At 39.6% G+C, this 20,566-nt stretch overlaps 1 protein-coding gene across 1 annotated transcript in view; it reads right to left on the reverse strand.

The window, feature by feature from the left end:
• The window catches only part of LOC149458698 (extracellular serine/threonine protein kinase FAM20C-like), a 143,599-nt gene that overhangs the window by 96,142 nt on the left and 26,891 nt on the right, over positions 1-20,566 (reverse strand). The window contains exons 5-6 of the mRNA XM_089681839.1: positions 8,596-8,711; positions 4,261-4,441 (exon numbers count right to left, since the gene is read on the reverse strand). Coding sequence (XP_089537965.1) covers positions 4,261-4,441; positions 8,596-8,711 — 297 coding nt within the window. The remainder of the gene's footprint in view (positions 1-4,260; positions 4,442-8,595; positions 8,712-20,566) is intronic.

Here is a 20,566-nt window from a genome sequence, read left to right on the forward strand (position 1 = left end):
CTGAAATAGTTAATAATTTACCACTTTTCATTGCATTCTGGGCATTAGGGAGGTTCTCCTGTGCTTATCTTTAACCACTAGCCTACAGGGCACTTATACCCCCTTCCTGCCCAGGCCAATTTCCAGCTTTCAGCGCTGTCACACTTTGAATGAAAATTGCACGGTCACGCAACACTGTACCCATATGAAATTTTTATCATTTTTTTGAGACAGATAGAGCTTTATTTTGGTGGTATTTACCCACCTCTGGGTTTTTTCTTTTTTCTTAAACAAACCAAAAACCACTGAAAAAAGTTTTTGTTATAAAATTTTGTAAATATGGGATTTTTCTCCGTCACTGATATGCGTTAATGAGGCTGCAGTGATGGGCACTGATAGGCTGCACTGATGGACACTGATAGGTGGCACTGATGGGCACTGATGAGGTGGCACTGGTAGGTGGCACTGATGGGCATTGACAGGCATCACTGATGGGCACTGAAAGGCAGCACTGATAGGCGGCACTGACTGGCACTGTTAGGCGGCACTGATAGGCGGCACTGATGCTCACTGATAGGTGACACTGACTGGTACTGATAGGTGGCACTGACTGGCAGCACTGATAGGTGGCACTGATAGGTGACACTGATTGGCATTGATAGGTGGCACTGACTGGCACTGATAGGTGACACTGAAAGGCAGCTCAGATGGGCACTGATATGTGGCATTGATGTGGCACTGATGGTCACTGGCACGAGGCACTGATGAGCACTAACAAGGGCACTGATGGACACTGACAGGTGGCGCTGCTGGAGCTACACTGATCATCAGGGCACACTGATCATCAGTGCCCTGATGATCTGTGTACATGTCCCCGCCGCGGAAAGCCGATTACTGGCTCTCCTCTCCAGCTGTCAGCGTGACAGCTCGAGAGGAGAGAAATGCCGATAACCGGCATTTCCCTGTTTACACGTGATCAGCTGTGATTGGATACAGCTGATCACATGACCGAGCCGACATCTCCGGCTCTTTCTGTGATCGGTAATCCGCTGTGTCCGAGGGACACAGCGCACCGCCGTTCGCCGAGCTGCTCGCTCCCTGAGCCGCGCATGCACGGTGAGAATGGGAGGACGTCATATGACGCCCTCCCAGAACGAGAGAACCACCTTGCGTCCGTCATATTACTATATGGTGAGCGGTGGTTAAAAATGCTTCTAAACGCAAACGCACATAAATGCGCATAAATGCGTTATGCAACCACGGAAAAACAGATGTTTTTTGACCTACGTTTTCCAGCAGTCAGTTTCCATCGTTCAGAAGTGTCCCGAGTACATGGGGCCTAATGCAGAGAAAAAAACCCTGTTCTTAGAACCACTTTAACTGCTTCCCGTTCGCCCTATAGCAGAAATACTGCTACAGGGCAGCACGGATGCACAAAATCACGTACATATACGTGATTTTTTATTTACGGGTAGGGGGCGTGTGATTACCTGCCGGTGCCCGGTGATTACCGAGAATCTCCGACGGGGAGGAGGACTATCTTGTTTACTAACAGTTTTCCTCCCTGTCACCTCAGGCACACGGTTTGGATGGCTGTGCACAGCACAGCCATCCAAAGCTGTGTGCTTACAGTGAAGTACACTAACACGGCCCCCTAGTAAAACATTCCCTGCACACAGTTAACCCTTTGATTGCCCCTCATGTTAACCCCTTCCTGCCCAGTGCCATTAGTACAGTATCAGTGCTTTTTTCTAGCACTGATCACTGTATTGGTGTCACTGGGATGTCAGTGACACCAAGTCAGTTCCCCCCAGTGTCAGAATGTCTGCCGCAGTCCCACTATAAGTCGCTGATTGCCGCCATTATTAGTAAAATAAGAAAAAAATTCCAGCATCTATACCACCATTTGTAAACACTATAAATTTCACGTAAACCAATTAATCTACACGGATTGGGATTTGTTTTAGCAAAATAAATTTTGGCCTAAATTTATGATGAAATTAGATTTTTAAAATTTTTTTACTGGACATGTTTAATAGCAAAAAGTCAAAAATATTGTTTTTTTTTTTTCAAATTGTCAGTCTTTTTTTTTTATAGTGCAAAAAAAAATGCAGGGGCGATCAAATACCACCAAAAGAAAGCTCAATTTGTGTGAAAAAAAGGACGTAAATTTCATTTGGGTGCAGCATTGCATGACCGTGCAATCGTCAGTTAAAGTAATGGAGCGCAGTAACGCAAAAAATGGCCTGTGTTTATTTATGCTATTAATTGATTATCACAGTCACTATTCACCATAGTAGCTCACAAGTATACATATAATTTTTAGTTTTCTAAAGCATTTTGCATCATAAACAAGTGACCTTTTTTTTTAAAAAAACAAAATACTTTTTTTTCACTTTTCTTTACTTTTTGTTGCATCTCAATGCTGCTGACATGCTGCAGCCTGTCTGCATGCATGTACTTCAACGTGGGTTTCCTAAAGGCAACAACATGGACCATTCCTTCCTAACGTGTTAAAAGAGGCTGCTTGTAGGCTCCATCAGAAACCCATGTGAAAACAACTGGGAGGTAAGAACAAAGCATTGTCATCTATAACAGTAAGTGCCTGAGCAAAGGACTTTCATGGCAGGATCAGCAGGTATTATTTTAATGATAGCTGTAGATTTTAAATTATTGAAATGACTCATGAAATTACAATGACACTGTAACATTTATACGAAATTTTGGGTTTACATATCCTGTAAACTGGTCAAGTGTCTAATTGTTAGAGAAGGAAATTTAGAAAATAAACTTTGTGTACATAGTCCATTTTTAACAACTTTGCCCTAGATTCTTCAGCCACCATAGCTCATGAAGAGAGTGAAGAAAGAACTTGGTGCCTACTACAGAAGTAAGGGATAATGTGGATGTGTAGATACAAGTTTTTGAGTTTTGAATAGAGAAGAGAAGGGTATGGTTAGAACCTCTGTGAATAGTTTACTGCTGTCTGTGCTCCAGTTAGCGAGGTTTACCCACAGTATTTGCTCTGGTGGTTATTGTCACTGAGATAGAAAGGGAAGGAAAATCCAAATTTATCACCTGTTGTGGTGATAACTGCCTAAAAGCTGAATTAACTTTACTAGAGATTTCCTCTTAAAGTAGACATCCAGTCAAATACTTTTTAAGCTTAACCCTGCTCCCTCCCCCATTCTAAGCCCTATACCAACTGCCCTGTAAAGGAAAGATGTGTATACTTATCTATTCTGAAGGCAGTCCGTTCAGGTCACACAATCTCCCCAGTGGCCGGCTTCAGTGAAGAGGAGAGATCCTTGACAACAATTGTAATGATATCTTTCCTTTACAGGGTAGATAGAATAGGGCTTGGATTGGGGAAGGGAGCAGGTTCAAGCTTAGATATTATTTGATTGGACCTCTGCATTAATTTCTCTTCTGTTCCTCGGGGAGGATGTGAAGAAAAATGTCCCCAGCAGGGCACAGATAGCAAAAAATAGACTAACATGTTTTTTTCCCTTCCCTACACTATTCAAAACTAAAAAAAAAAAGTTTTGCTTTTGCTAACATTTTAGAACTGTCCTTTTGCAGAGGCTATTTTGTGAAAAATTTTTTTATAAAGCCAACAGTTCCTTTAAAGTGGAACTGAAGATAATGTTTTTTTAAGCTCTAGCTAGCATTATATCACTATTAACAATAAATATTCATGCCAAAGAACAAGCGGCACATGCACTCACCCGCCACTTTATTAGGTACACCTTGCTAGTGCCAAGAAAATATCCCCCACCAGCCTGAACCTTTGATACAAGGTAGGATGGATCCATACTTTTATGTTGTTTAAATTCTTACCCTACCATCTGAATGTCTCAGCAACCAGTCTGCCCATTCTCCTCTGACCTCTGACAACAACAAGGCATTTTCATCCACACAACTGCCGCTCACTGGATATTTTCTTCTTTTTGGACCATTCTCTGTAAACCCTAGAGATGGTTGTGTGTGAAAATCCCAGTAGATCTGCAGTTTTTTAAATACTCAGACCAGCCTGCTGGCACCAACAACCATGCCACGTTCAAAGTCACTTAAATCCCCTTTCATCCCCATTCTGATGCTTTGTTTGAACTTCTGCAAGTCATCTTCACCACGTCTACATGCCAAAATGCATTGAATTGCTGCCATGTGATTGGCTAATTAGCAATTTGTGTTACAAAGCAATTGAACAGGTGTATGTAAAAAAGCGGCCGGTGAGTGTATGTTGAAGATCTAGTATGTTTTGGAATATCTTTTACTCACTCAGCCTTTTTACTTTTATGATAAGACCGTCTCCAAGGGCTGCGCCAGGATTTCCTCTCGGCCAGTGCAGTGTCTGGAAGGAAGGCAGCTAGTGAGCCCTCCAGGAGGTCAGGCTTGCCACACAGTGCATGCTCTGTAGAACAGTAGTATGAGCACTCGCCATAGAAGCAAACATTATTGGCTGGGAAGGAAAGTAATATACGTCAGGTTCTGTAGGACAGCAATATGTCATCCATAGACTTGATACATTTGGACAATAGAAGAGCCCATTTATTAATGAGAACCAACCAGAGACATTCAGTGCTCCTGTCATGTTACTGGAACACTTCTGTACTTAATTTTATGTATGTAAGAAAAACAATATCAGTCTCACACATCAGGCATGTTAGCTTGTTTCCTATAGCTGGAGAGCAAGAGGAGTGATGTTCATCACCCAGCTAATACCAGCTTATATGGCTCCAAGCACTGAAAGAGCATTAAGATGGGTCCTGAAAGAGGGGGTACCAGCGCCGATGCTGGTGGACAACAGATTCTTTGTAATCCCAATGTTCTGAAAAGAATGCTAACATGGAAATGATTTTATATGTAACCCATCTTTAAAATGCTGAACTGGTCCCATAGGTCCTTACAAGGATTAGAAAAGTGCACAGAGCTCCCTTAAGCACTTAAGACTTCAGGATAGGAGAACTTAACCAGATATCCTGCCCTATCTATACAATACTATACTTATACAATAGTATAGGTATTGCATACGAAGTATGAAAGTGACAGTGAAGTATGCAAGTTTCAAAATTAATTTAAATCCATAATTGGGGGGAGAGTGGTTTTAGAAGACCACCTAATTATCAACACTTCCTTTAGGGTATTAGTGGTGCTTAGGAATAACCTAACGCCGATCAGCCTTAGGTGTGGGTGCTGTTAGAGGGGGTTTATCTCTGGGGGAACACCATGAATCCACCCCTCAGGTTCTGAAGAGCCTGTGACTTGACATGTAGAGGGAAGAAGGGGCAACACACTGCCAAATATCCAGGCATGGAGGTACTAACACTTTTGCTGGTTTGGTGTTACATGAGGAGGAGAAAATATATAAAAATAATAATGCCAAGCCTGCAAAAAACATAATAAGGATTAAGAGTAGCATGTAACATTCTTACCATTCATTTTAAGACATTCTATTTATTAAATTGAATGGATAAACAATATGCAGTAATTAATTTTCACATGTAGTCTCATGACAAAACAAGGTAGAAGAAAGCACCATACAAATATTTTGTACGGAACAATTCACTGTTTTTTAGTGATCCGGGTACTAGATGTTTTTTATTGTTGATATAGTTATAAATCTTAGTAGTAGTCTTTTCTGTAGGGAGATGGAATACTAAAATACATGGATTTAGATTTAAAGAGAGCAAGGACATGGCGGTCATTGTAGATGAGGCAGCTGTTCTGTGCAGTCATATATTCTAGGTGAATGGGAGACAGTAATAATACAATTAGAAGTGGTTGCTTGCCGTTGTTTGCCATTGTGTGAATCATAGGGAGTCTCATCTGCTATTAAACTTCCAGGTTTCTACGAACATTGGAGCAACAAAAGATTATTATGAATAATGATTTCAAACATAAAACACTGAGAAGTCTTCACAGTGCCCTCTACCTGGGTACAGTTCTGATCTACATTTCAGTGGAAAAAGCTGGGGCCCATATCTCTAAAGTATCCATGGAAACTATCATTCTGGTTGCTTCAAAATCATATTTGATATGGAGAGGCGTAGAGAAAAGAGACGGGTATAAGTGTTTGCACTATACAATGTGGTGCTATGCATTGTCTACAGAAAGGTCACTGTTACATTGGTAGACTGACTAAAGTTTCTAAAAACAAAGTAGAAAGTATTTTCATTTAGTTACTTAAGGGCTCGTTTACGCATGTGTCAATACCATGTGTTTATGCAGCATTTATCCAGCATTTTTAAAGCCTCATAATTGCCCTTCAACACCTGCCATGAATATTACAATGGCACCACACAGTGCTGTTCACACAGGAGCAGTAGCATTGTGTCCTGTCAAAAATTAAGCAGCATGTCACTTTCATGTGGCATCCGTGCTTGTCAGTCGCCTCTATTGATTTCAGTGGTAATTCTCTATAACTGCCTCTTAGCAGCACCTATGGTGTGTTAGTGAAGCATTTATAAAGTGTTAGCTGGGCACGGGAAGGGGGGGGGGGGAGAGGCAGTGGAGGTTCCTGTATCCCAGAATGCAGTGGGAAATAATAGAGAACTGTGATAGAGCAGCTCCAGTCACTTCCTGGTTGTATAGAACAGCTGTATGGTAACACCATTTGCATCTGCGTGTAGGCAAAAGCATTAAGCCAACCTGCAATACTGACCATGCCAGACGGGGCAGAGGCATTGAGCATTATTGTCAGTGGCAAAGCTTTTTGCTTCAGCAAAGTTGAGCTGGAACAAGCCAAGTGTCAAAGAGATCAAAATATATGAATCCATCCCGCAGAGAATTCACAAAAATGTCTGCTATTATATTACAACCTAACCATGCCTCAAAGTGGATCATTTCCTCTACATCATTTCCCCTTTAAGCACTTCATGCTAGAAAAGCAACACTTTTTATGGGCATTTATCAAGCATCCTTGAAGCTTTTTCAATGCTTCATAAACCCAAGGAAAACACGTAATAAACACATCATAAATGCTATAGGTGCATTTTGAGCATTGCTTCATTCTTTATAATCAACACACATGTGAACGAGCCCTTAGTTGCTTGCCAATTAGTTTCTGTAGGTTTTCACTGCCTTCCTTTGTACTTTTATGTTTACCTTCTACTTTCTAAGGGGGATTTGTCTTCAGTGTGGAATTCCAGGCTACACCTTATTATACTTAATCACTTGCCACCTGACCTATGGTCAAATGAAGGCCGGGAGAACACTTCGTCCCTCCGGGAGGGCATCATATGACGTCCTTCCCGGATCGCACTTTGCAAGTGCCCGCAGGGCCGCTCTGTGGCGAGATCTGTCACCAGCCATGTACCTCTATCCAAAATGAAAAAAAAAGTTTTGCCTTTAGTTCTGTTTTAATGTTTTTATGCCTCCCATGTAAAGCATGTCTGCATCCATAAGGATAGTAGTTTGCATCCCATCCACATGTTGGTTACAAATACCACCGCTTAATTATCTTTCAAGACCTGTGAATAGCTCAGAATTCTTCTGCACATGTGCAAATTAGCCATTTGTATAGGGCAACAATATTCCGGGGTGATCTTTGTTTATTTTACACCTGTTTGTTCAGTTATGATCTATTCTTTTAGCATTTATCCTTTCTGCAATATCAATGGAACAATATCTGAAGATTGTTTTTTTTATCTTGCATATTACAGCTGGTGCTTAACCCTGAAAAAAAAAGTTACAGCTTTAGTGAGCTAACATACCTGTAATGAAGTGTATCGTGCTGGCAGCTGAATCCTGTAGAAATCTTCACTGCATTGATGCCTGGTCCTCTTCCTGCTGCTGAACATCTGGCACTGTGAGGATTAATTGCTTCATGTCTTTTGCAAAGCTACTGTGAAAACATTCTGGACAAGGACCTCCCCTTTTCTACCTTCTTTCATCTCTTTTACTGCCTGTGACATGATCTGTACATGGGGAGAGAATACTGTGACTCATCAGACTCTCCTCTGTTCACAGTTCATGTTACAAGCAGTGAAAGCAATTAAAGAACCTTTCTCAATATAGGAGGAGGAAAGAGGGGGTGAATCCTCCTTGGGAACATTTTCACAGCAGCTTCACAGACTAGAACATGTTAACTCTGTAGAACTGGAAGATCAGAGAGAGGAAGAAGACTGGCATCCCTGAAGTGATGATTTCTGCAGTAAACAGCTGCCTGCACAACATGGAACACACTCCATTATAGGTACGTTAGCTCACTAACGGTATTAAGAATATTTTTTTATGGCTTAACTTCAACTTTAAATATTTACATTCCTTCTTGTCAAATTGTTATGATGATATTTTACATATACTTTTTTAAATGATCCTTTGTTATATATTTCTAAAATTCACTTCTGTGCTTCTGAACGTTGACCCATGGAATGGCATATACTTTAATTTTAATTATAAGACATGTTACTGTTACCGAAGTTTGGCATACCCTGGTCTTTCACTAAATACATTTCTATTACTTCTTTTTGGTCTGTGCTGAATCCATGAACAAGAACACTTCAAAGCAAGCCAGGACCAGCAACCAACACTTTTTTTATGTTCATAGAAAACTTTCTTGGTAAGACTGATTGGTTTCTGTGTATGAATATATAAATTAGGAGATTTTCTTACCTGGGGAGATGTAAAACGTTTTGAATAATTTTTTATCCGTAGTGATATCTCTTACTTCTTTAACAATATTCACTAGACGCCCAACCACAGGGGGAATTCTTCGAAAATCCAGGATTCTTCACAACGAGAGGAAAGAATAAAAATCTGATACTTAATATATATAGCTGGTTGAAAAAAATATGAACTGTTTAGGAATCTTTGGGATTCTGCATGATGGCTTACAAAAGCCCTGTTTTATCATCCTTTACATCTCACATTGTCAGATCTTTATTAAACAAATTTTTTAAGTAATAAAGGTGACTAAAAAAGCGTTTGAACCCTTTTATTTAGTAATTAATAGGACCATTTTTATTGGTCGTGTGACAACCTAGGAGAACAGAAAGTGAGCACACTGAGGCTAACACACATAACCTGAAATGAAGGGCATTTATTGAGTGGGTTTCAGCACAGAATAGGGCAGAAGGGAACAGAATAGAGGATACAGATATAACAAGCCTGGGATAAAGTCCAACGATTCATAAAATAGGATTCCAGAGGCACCACCAACTTCAGCAATGATGCACCCATGTCAGAGTATATTTCATTTGATCAAGATGTCTTTCTTTGCATTTCATATCAAATACTTATGGTGCTGAGTAATAACAAATGATGTATGTATTTGCATGTACACTGTATACAAATACACTGTTGTATATACACTATGGGGGTTATTTACTAAAACTGGAGAGTGCAAAATTCAGTGAAGCTCTGCATAGAAAATCAGCTTCTGGATTTTATTGCCAAAGTTTAATTGAACAAGCTGAGGTTGGAAACTGATTGGCCAGCATATACAGCTTCACCAAATTCTCAGTGAACCAGTTTTAGTAAATCTACCCCACTATATTCACCCTAATTTTATGACAGCATTGTAAGTGCCAAACTATTTCCATATCATTACTCCCATATGTGTGATCTTTTTCTTGTGATTTTATTAAGATGTGTTTTCTCTTAGATTGTAAGCTCTAAAGAGCAGGGGCCTCTCATCTCTCCTGTATTAATTTGTATTGTAGTTGTTCTGTCTGCCCTTATGTTGTAAAGTGTTGCATAAACTGTTGGCGTTATATAAATCCTGTATAATAATAATAATACCTTAAAAGCAAAAATAAAACTTTGTTTAAGAAAAAACAATTCTGAAAGTAGGGGGTCACGGGTTTGCCCAATGTTGTAATAAGGATTTTGGCCACAGTTGGTATTATTAGTGATATACATATACAATATATATATATATATATATATATATATATATATTTAGTACAGTAAAAGTTAATTCCCCAACACCCCTGAGAGCAGCCTGCCATGTTAAATACTTACCACCCCCTCCGTTCCAGTGATCTTTACTGTGCGGTCCTGCTTGGCACTTCCATTCAAGAAAAAAATTTTATGCTGGTTCCTCTTCTTGCACATGGATGCCATGGACATATTCATTCCTACAAGTGAGACATGTTCCGCTATATTTTTGGAGTACAGCTCACCCATAGTAATAAATACAGCCATGGTGCATATACAAATTAGAAAGAGGAGCAGAATATGGTAATGCATTTCTTTGTAATGCTAAAATTTTACAAAAATGTATTGAAAAGAAAAAGAGCAAGCTTGGAAGTTTTCATTGGAAAAGGTGTGTGACGCTGGCCATGGTTACACAATAAAAATCACTGGAATGGGGAGTAAAGTACGTACAGTATTATATTTAACATTACAGGCTGCACTCAAAGGGGTTGGGAGGTTAAAGGACAAATTTACCAAAATTGAAGTTGTCCTTTAAATCTTGCTCCAACTATGACCCATTCTAAAGCTTACAGTAAATATGAAATCTCTTTTATATTACCAGTTGCCAGTTTGTTTGATCTTTTTCTTTGTGTGACAGGTTAGGTCAAAGCCACACCAGGTTCGAATGGAAAATGTGACTCATTGGCTAAAATATTTGACACCCGTTATAGTGTCAAGGTTTGCATGCTTTTCCAGCAATGGCACTGATTAATAACTCATCTCAACACTAAAGATATAGCATGAATTGCATGATATAGCATTACTGTAAAGTAACTCCAGTGGCACTTTACACATGAACAGCTCAATGCTGAAGGCCCAAAATCCAAAATACACTGGTCAAAAAAATTAAAGGAACACTTTGAAAACACATCAGATCCCAATGGGGAAAAATATTATGCTGGATATCTATACTGATATGGACAGGGTAATGTGTTAGGAACGTAAGGATGCCCCTTAAATGAAATGAAAATTATCAACCTACAGAGGACTGAATTCAAAGACACCCCAAAAATCAAAGTGAAAAAATTATGCAGCAGGCTAGGTAATTTTGCTGACATTTCATTGAAGCAACTCAAAATGGTACTAGGTAGTTTGTATGGCTCCCACGTGCTTGTATGCATGCCTGACAACATCAGAGCATGCACCTAATGAGACAACAGATGGTGTCCTTGGGTATTTCCTCCCAGATCTGGACCAGGGCATCACTGAGCTCCTGGACAGTCTAAGGTGCAACCTGGCGGCGTCAGATGGACCAAAACATGATATCCCAGAGGTGTTCTATTGGATTTAGGTCAGGCGAGCATGGGGGCCATTCATTGGTATTAATTCCTCCAGGAACTGCCTGCATACTCTTGCCACATGAGGCCGGGCATTGTTGTACACCAGGAAAAACCCAGGACCCACTGCACCAGCTTAGGGTCTGACAATGGGTCCAAGGATTTCATCCCCATACTTAATGGCAAGCAGGGTGCCATTGTCTAGCCCAGTGGTCTCTAAACTGCCGACCGGGGGCCGGATGCAGCCCTTTGATTGCCTTTATCTGGCCCATGGGGCACAATTCCTCCCACAGATATAAAATACAGAACACTATTACTTCCACTAACACTAAAAATGGTGCACTTTTCCTCCCACTGGTACCATCAATGGGGTACTATTGCTGCCACTGACATCAACAATGGGGCATAATTTCATCCACTGATATAAATATAGAGCACTATTACTTTTGCTAACACTAAAAATGGGGCACTTTTCCTCCCACTGATACCATTGATGGTGCACTATTCCTGCCACTGACACCAATGTTGGAGCACCAGTCCTTCCACTGATGCCAATGTTGGGGCTCCAGTCCTTCCACTGACACCATTGCTGGGGCCTGGTCCTTCAACTGACACCAGTGTTGGAGAAAATTTTCTTTCATTGATACCAGTTTTGAAGAACCATTCCTTCCACTAACACCAATGTTGGGGCACTATTCCTCTCACTGATACCAATAATAGGGCACTATTCCTTCTACTGATACCAGTGATTGGGCATTATTTCTGCTGCATTTTCCACTCCCAATGGTTACAGTCCGACCCCCCCACCCCTAAATACAGAAGACCAGAAAACTGGCCTATTCAGAAAGTTTGGAAACCTCTGGTCTAGCCTGTAGAGATCTGTGCATTCCTCCATGGATCTGCCTGCCCAGACTATTGTTGACCCACCACCAAAACGGTCATGCTGAATGACTTTACAGGCAGCATAACATTCTCCACGGCTTCTCCAGACCCTTTCACGTCTGTCACGTATGCTCAGGTTGAACCTGCTCTCAACTGTAAAAAGCACAGGGCATCAGTGGCAGACCTGCCAATTCTGGTTTTCAATAGCAAATGTCAATTGAGTTCTATGGTGGCGGAAGTGAGCACAGGGCCCACTCAGACATTTACACCAGTGGCCTGCTGGAGGTCATTTTGTAGGGCTCTGCCAGTGCTCATTCTGTTCCTCCTTGTACAAAGGAGCAGATACCACTCCTGCTGATGTGTTAAGGACCTTCTACGGCCCTGTCAAGCTCTCCAAGAGTAACTGCCTGTCTCCTGGAATCTCCTCCATGCTCTTAAGGCTGTGCTGGGAGACACAGCAAACCTTCTGGCAATGGCGTGTATTGACGTGTCATTCTGGCATAGTTGGACTGCCTGTGCAACCTCTGTAGGGTCCAGGTATCGCTTCATGCTACCAGTAGTGACACTCACCCTAGCCAAATGCAAAACTAGTGAAAAACAGTCAGAAAAGATGAGTAGGAGAAAATATGTCAGTGGCCTCCACCTGTAAAACCATTGCTGTTTTGGGGATCGTCTCATTGTTGCCCATCTAGTGCACCAGTTGTTAATTTCATTAACACCAAAGCAGCTGAAATTGATTAACAACCCCCTCTGCTACTTAATTGACCAGATCAATGTCCCAGGAGTTTAATTGACTTGATCCTCCTTTAATTTTTTTGAGCAATGTAGTACAGTTCATAGGGTGGTGTTCTGATTCAAAGACTTGTAATCATGCTTTAAAAAGTGGTTAAGACTTTTCATTAACCTCCCTAGCGGTCTGATTATGTCCATATTTCTGTGCTCAAAGCGGTACATTTTTTTTGCATGGAAATATGTATTTTTTTATTGTAGTCCTGTAATTTTTAGGAATACCTCACTGAAATCTGTCTGAACAAGAGTCTAGTAAATATCCCGGGTATGTTAAAATTTGAAACACGAAATCATAAATTATAATTCAATAAATAATCATAAAAAATAATAATATAATAATAATAAATTTAACTCAATAATATAATCAAACCAAAAACACTGAAATTTGAAATATAGCGCCAAGTTCATACATCACTGAGCAAAGTCGCAAAATCGTTTTCAGTGTTTGATGACAAATTTCCTCGCGAATCATTATCACTCAATTCTGCAAGAAGTTTTAATTTACTATCGCTGTTCTCTAGCTGGTCTAAAACCGATTTTGACCTAAAGGGACACTTTTTGGACACCATGGATGTTTCTCAGTTTCCTGGCAGAAAGAACAGAATTTAGTGAATGTCACCTTTTGTCATTTTCAAATTTCCCGCCGTTCCTTCCCCCGTACGTCCCGACGTTCGCAGGGGACGGAACCCAGAAGACAGATGCCGGCATCCGCCGGAGAACATTGCAGTGGACACTGCAGGAGGGACATCGTGGGAGTGCAGGACAAGGTAATAGAAGAACAGATCCCGGAGCAGCGCCGCATGGTAAGCCCGAGTGTAGCTGAATGATGCCTTTTTTTCATTTTATCCTTATGTACATGAATGAGAAGGATTCAAAACATTTTAGATAAGAAGTTCAGGTCAGTTTTGTAAGATCATTTTTTTTCTTCAAAGGCATATACATTGGACAATGTTACTGGCTTACATCTACTTTCAGAAAAAAGAAATCCCCTATTGAGAGGTAAGTATAGAGTTGTACCATCCACAGTCTAGTAGATAATCTTGCTTTAAAAAGGCTAAAAATGTGTAGCAGAAATTAGGAGGTAGTAGTTTGTAAAAACAACCTTTTCTTGCTCCTATCATTGGCATTTAACTAGACAATAAACAAGTGCTGGATGCTGGAACCCTTTGTGTTCCAGAATCTAGTACTGCAGTTGTGCTGGTGGCCCTGTTGAGTGGAGTGATCTGCTGCCCAAGAGTTAAATTTTAGTTCTGTCACCACCAGAGAGGCAGCTGGGCAGGGGTAAACGCTAAAGTAAATAAAACCACTGAACTCCAATACTAGGGGATTATTGCTGCACCCACTGAACACCAATGCTAGTGGTCTACTGCTGCACCCACTGAACACCAATGCTGGGGGGTTATTGCTATACTAACTGATTGCCAATACTAGTGTTTTTTTGCGGCACCCACTAAACATCAATGATACTAGCTTACCCCCCGATCCTTGCCTCCATTTAAATCACAGGTTTTGCTACTCTATTATCTGAGAACATTTCGAAATCAGTTAACCATTTTCCATAATCTAGATCAGCTTTTAGTAATGTCAGTATTACTATATATATCCTCAGATCATTATATGACTGACTTATAATGTGCTCTTGATATTGCTGCTGCTAGCTGTTCAAGGGTTCTTATTACTGCTTATTATTGCTTTTATCACTTGATTATGTGGGGGAAGGTGCAAACAGTTTTAAATACCCAGATTCCATGAGTTGCTCCAGACGTCTCACAGATCGGGGCTGTGTCCTCCTGCGAGCTGGGTGCTGGAACACTTTGTCCAGCACTCAGCTTAGGCTCCTTTGCTACTCGGAAGAAGACCAGGTGAAGATGTGGGCGCTGATGATGGTGGGTGAGTTAAGTTCTGTTCTTTTCATCTGACCTTGAGAGGTATAGTCATGTTGCTTATAGTGCTATCTGCCCCACCGTTAAGGCTGGTTCACACAGGAATACGCTGCGCATTCCTGTGGGATTCATATGCGGTGCAGTCCGATGTAGTTTGAGTCCATTAATTTTGAATGGACTGAATTGCACTGGACCACACCAAATGTAGTGCATGCACTACTTTAAAAATGCACTGCAACCAGATCACAATGCGTTTGCGACCTGAATTTGGGGTGTTATTAACATCGACACGACATTTTGAACATGGCGTGGGAAGCATTGCACAGAACATGTATAGGCAGGTGCATTTTCTTTGCTCCACTGTAGGTGGCGCACTGCCGAGTGGTACCACAGCCTGGAGAGGAACTCCAAGGGAAACAAGGTTTCTCTGTGGTTTCTTGGGTCAATGGAACAGCGTTCCAGTTGACTGTGCTGCAGCTATATGATCCGTTTTGAGTCAGCAGGGTCTATGTATGTCCCTGCCCCCAGGTGATGGCGTGCATTTTGCGAGTGGCTAGTGTAGGGACAGAGACCCCCATGGTAGGGAAAGGTTCCTGATGAGGAGGGAAGGTTGGGGCTTCATTAATCGGGAAAGAAGTCCCTCCTCTTTTGACCGGACCAGACTGGGACATGTGGTTGAGGCTGGAGGCATGTCTCTGGACCCCACCAGGGTGCAAGCTGTTTAGGACTGGCACCCCCCCAAGAACTGTCACAGAGCTCTTTTCTACGGCAGGTGGGGTACTACCGGCGATTCATTCCCATGTTTGCCCAAATAGCTGCCCTGCTAACATGGTTGCTCAGTCGGCACAGTATTCAAAAGAAGTGTGGGTCCTCTCCATCTATAAAAGCCCTGTGGCAGGATGTGCAACAACAGGCTTTTGAGGCTTTTAAACAAAAACTGACTTGCATCCCTTTGCTGGCCTACGTAGACTATACAAAGCCCTTCCAAGTCTATATGGATGGGAATCTGCCCAAGTACAGGATGGCCAGGCATGGGTGATGATAGTCTATGCCAGTCGCAACTTGCAGTCTGCTGCCTATGGAGAAGAATCCAGTTCTTTTAAGCTGGAACTTCTCACCCTGGTCTTAGTTATCACTGAGACATTTGCGGGGCTAAGATCAAGATCTTCATGGAAAAAATCCCCTGGCCTACTTGGAGCCAAGCTGGGAGCACTGGAGCAGAGGTGGGCGGCCCATCTAGCCCGGTTCAGTATTAAAATCCATTACCATCCTGGGAAGCACAATGGGCATGCAGATGCCTTCTTCCGATTCCCAGTAGAGCATCCTGGCGATGTGGGTGCTGACCAGGAAGATGTAGAGGTCGCCCCAGTTTTACCCATCCCAGCTACCTTACATTATTAAAAGAAATTATTACACTTATGAAAGAGATTACGGACTGGAGATGGCTGAAATCTATGAACAAGAGGAATGGGCTCTAATCCAGCATGACTTCATTCAGGTACAGTGCTTTCTGTCCCGCAAGTAGGCCCTCTACCAGGGAATGTCATTAGCTGTCCCCAGTGGCTTGGGCCATCTTGAGGCAATGGGATAGCTTTGGGATAAAATTTAGAGACCAAGTGCTTTACCAGCAAGCCTGCATCCCCTCTGAACAGCGATATATTCTTCAGGTCATGGTCCCCCATTCGCACATCTTGAAGGTCTTCCTTCTGCTTCATGCAGAAGGTGGGCATTTCGGGGTAGACTGGATGGAGGCCCTAGTACAGAGGTACTTATTTTGCCCTCATCTGTCACATTGGGTGCATAAAGCCTGTAAAGAGTGCAAGAGTTGTACCATCCACAAGGCCCACTCTGAGAATGTACCACTCATGACTATCACCACCTCGCACCCCCAGCACCGTACTGACAGTTCTACAGTAGAACTGCATGGCACCAGCGATTTGCTGATCGCTGGTGCAATGCTTTGGATGCTCCAGAAACAGAAAATAATAAATGCACATTTTGTTTACCTGCAAAAAAATGTGCATTTATTATTTTTTGTAAAAAGGTGAACTTATCCTTTAACCAACAGCATTATGCAAGAGGCATTGACGTGCAATAACCTAGTCACCAGTCATTGGCAGGGTAAATTAGGTAAAAAAGGCGGATTTGAACTTTTTATGATTTCTTATGTGCACATAATACACCAATAACTTTATACAGTATTGTTGTTTGAAAATTAGCAATGAGTATTGGCTAGTAAGACTTCATTTGTCAACATTATATTGAAAATGTACCTAAGAATGACAGGTATAGTGTGACGGAGGTCAGAAATATTGGATTTTTACAAATATATGTTGCGCTCCTAAATACTTCTCAATAAATAATAATTAAATTATTACCATTAAATTAATTCAAATTATGATACAAATAACTAATAAAAGTGTATAAATACCAAAAAATATTTAAATAGACAGTTTCAACTAATCAATCTCCTCCAAATAAATATCAAAATAATTAAGTGTTCTTGCATAGCAAGGAACACTTATTGTTATCTCACATATATATTCTTATTAAGTGTTCTTGCATAGCAAGGAACACTTATTGTTATCTCACATATATATTCTTATTCTTATTCTTATTATAGCCATATTTGCCACGCTAACTCCTCCCACAGTTTTTACACTACAAAGACAAGTAATATATCAAAATGTGCGCATTGATCCCGATCGGATTGCTATTACTTTGTAGAACGTTTCGCCGAATCGTTCAAGAAATATCGCGGTTTTTGCGGCGAAATTTTCCCATAGGAATGCATTGAGCAGCACAGCACAGCTAGAGTGTGCAAAGGAAAAATCAGAAAAATCAGAACATGATTTGTAAACTGCCATCACTCTTTCATTTTCAAGCCCACCTACACATATCTTATATCAAAACGTTCAGCTAACCCTGCTGTCACTAAAAATGTTCACGGCTAGGACATACTCCTGATAGTTTTCACAATATGACCATTTGTTTGGACCTCACACCTCCCATTGACTTTCATTGAAACTCCACTCTAGACACCAGACATTTTAAGGGACGTTTTTAAACTGCGACTGTGCCTTCATTTGTTATCTTTCAGAGACACACTATACATCAAACTGTAGGTCTTTTTCTTGTGATTGTCACAATATAAACCTTTTCACGGTAGCATTTATACTTTTAAAACTACAAGCGTTTGAAGATGGCAATCGCCAGTGAATTTGGCAAGTTTAAATAGCCTGTTTAGAGCACAGCTTCTCAAACACCTGTGACTGACTGAGGTAACAGGTGCAAGCAAAGGTCACTCAGGGGGCAGCTGAGTCACATTAGAGTGAGAAAGCTACAATGTGAAAGGAAAAATCAGAACATGATTTGTAAACTGCCATAACTATGTCATTATCAAGCCCACCTACACATATCTTATATCAAAACGTTCAGCTAACCCTGCTGTCACTAAAAATGTTCACGGCTAGGACATACTCCTGATAGTTTTCAGAATATGACCATTTGTTTGCACCTCACTCCTCCCATTGACTTTCATTGAAACTCCACTTTAGACACAAGAAATTTTAAGGGACGTTTTTAAACTGCGACTGTGCCTTCATTTTTAATATTGCAGAGACATACTATATATCAAAATTTAGGTCTGTTTCTTGTGATTGTCACAATATAAGCCTTTTCACGGTACCATTTATACTTTTAAAACTACAACCGTTTGAAGATGGCAATCGCCAGTGATGTCAGCAACTTGGAGCAGTTTGTTTATAACCATGACTCTGCCCTTGGTGTGGAGGGAGTTGCCATAGGAACCCAGCTGTGTGAGCAGGAAGCAGAGAGACAAAAGCTAACCTGCCCACTCCAGTTGTGTGGAGGCCAGAACACCACACAATTTCCACAGAAATTGTGAAGACGCCAGTGAAGTAAGCAATTTGAAGCAGTTTGTTTTTAACCGCTCTTCTCTGCCATATTTGAAATCTAATTCTTTTTCTTATTATAGCCATATTTGCCACGCTAACTCCTCCCACAGTTTTTACACTACAAAGACAAGTAATATATCAAAACGTGCGCATTGATCCCGATCGGATTGCTATTACTTTGTAGAACGTTTCGCCGAATCGTTCAAGAAATATCGCGGTTTTTGCGGCGAAATTTTCCCATAGGAATGCATTGAGCAGCACAGCACAGCTAGAGTGTGCAAAGGAAAAATCAGAAAAATCAGAACATGATTTGTAAACTGCCATCACTCTGCCATTTTCAAGCCCACCTACACATATCTTATATCAAAACGTTCCGCTAACCCTGCTGTCACTAAAAATGTTCACGAATACCAGTAGTGTACCGCGCTCCAATATATTCTACCTTATGTGATATAATGAATTCATAAGTGTACCACCGATAATCAAATAATTACATCAATTAATTATACTTAAATATATGATTTGTGTAAATATATAAAATAAATTAATTTATCAATGTGAAAAAACAAAAACTATGAATGAAAAATATAAATAAAAATAAAAAATATTTGCAGTGGGAATGACAGTTCCTTCTGTATAAATGAGATGGTGTTATTATTCAGTCTGGATAAAAATAAAATAAAATTAAAATTAAAATAAAAAAATAAAATAAAATTAAAATAAAAATAAAATTAAAAATTAAAATTAAAACAAAAATAAAATGAAAAATAAAATAAAAATTAAATTAAAATTAAAATTAAAATAAATAAAAAATATTTGCAGTGGGAATGACAGTTCCTTCTGTATAAATGAGATGGTATTATTATTCAGTCTGGATAAAAATAAAAATAAAATAAAAATTAAATTAAAATAAAATTAAAATAAAATAAAAATAAAAATTAAAAAATAAAATAAAATTAAAATTAAAAAAAAAATTAAATAAAAATAAAATTAACATAAAATTAAAATAACATAAAATAAAAATAACATAAAATAAAAATAAAATTAAAAATAAAATAAAATTAAAATAAAATAAAAATAAAATTAAAATTAACATAAAATTAAAATTAACATAAAATTAAAATTAACATAAAATTAAAATAAAAATAAAATTAAAATAAAAATAAAATTAAAATTAACATAAAATTTAAATTAAATTAAAATAAAAATAAAATTAAAAATAAAATAAAAATTAACATAAAATTAAAATAAAAATAAAATTAAAAATAAAATAAAAATTAACATAAAATTAAAATAAAAATAAAATTAAAATAAAAATAAAATTAAAATTAACATAAAATTAAAATAAATTAAAATAAAAATAAAATTAAAAATAAAATAAAATAAAAATTAAAATTAAAATAAAAATAAAAATAAAAATAAATAATTGATATCCCGGATAAGACACTATGTTTCTTTTCTTTAATATTTAATTAATACTAATTTTAGCACGCAATTGAACTTGGCAAGTTTAAAAAGCCTGTTTAGAACAGTCATGCTGACATTCCTCTCAGAGTGAGTTGTCATAGCAACCCAGCTGTCTCAGCACAGTGAGCCTACTCCGCCCTCTCCAGGTGCAGCAACCAAAGGTCACTCAAGAGGCAGATGACTCACGAGGCTGGACTGTGAGCTTCAAAATACAAGCTGAAATGCATTTCTCACTATCAGGCTTGCAATGTGCCCTGCTTACATTTCATCAATCATTTGGTAAAGGTTGCGGCAAGAACACTTTACACAATTTCCCCAGAAATTGTAGATTGTCTAGTTCTTATTCCGTTTCTTATTATAGCCATATTTGCCACGCTAACTCCTCCCACAGTTTTTACACTACAAATACAAGTAATATATCAAAACGTGCGGATTGTTCCCGATCGGATTG

The sequence above is a fragment of the Staurois parvus genome, unplaced genomic scaffold (assembly GCF_062004578.1).
Source record: "Staurois parvus isolate SC_StPar_1 unplaced genomic scaffold, SC_StPar_1.0 ptg000282l, whole genome shotgun sequence".
In the NCBI taxonomy this organism is placed as follows: domain Eukaryota; kingdom Metazoa; phylum Chordata; class Amphibia; order Anura; family Ranidae; genus Staurois; species Staurois parvus.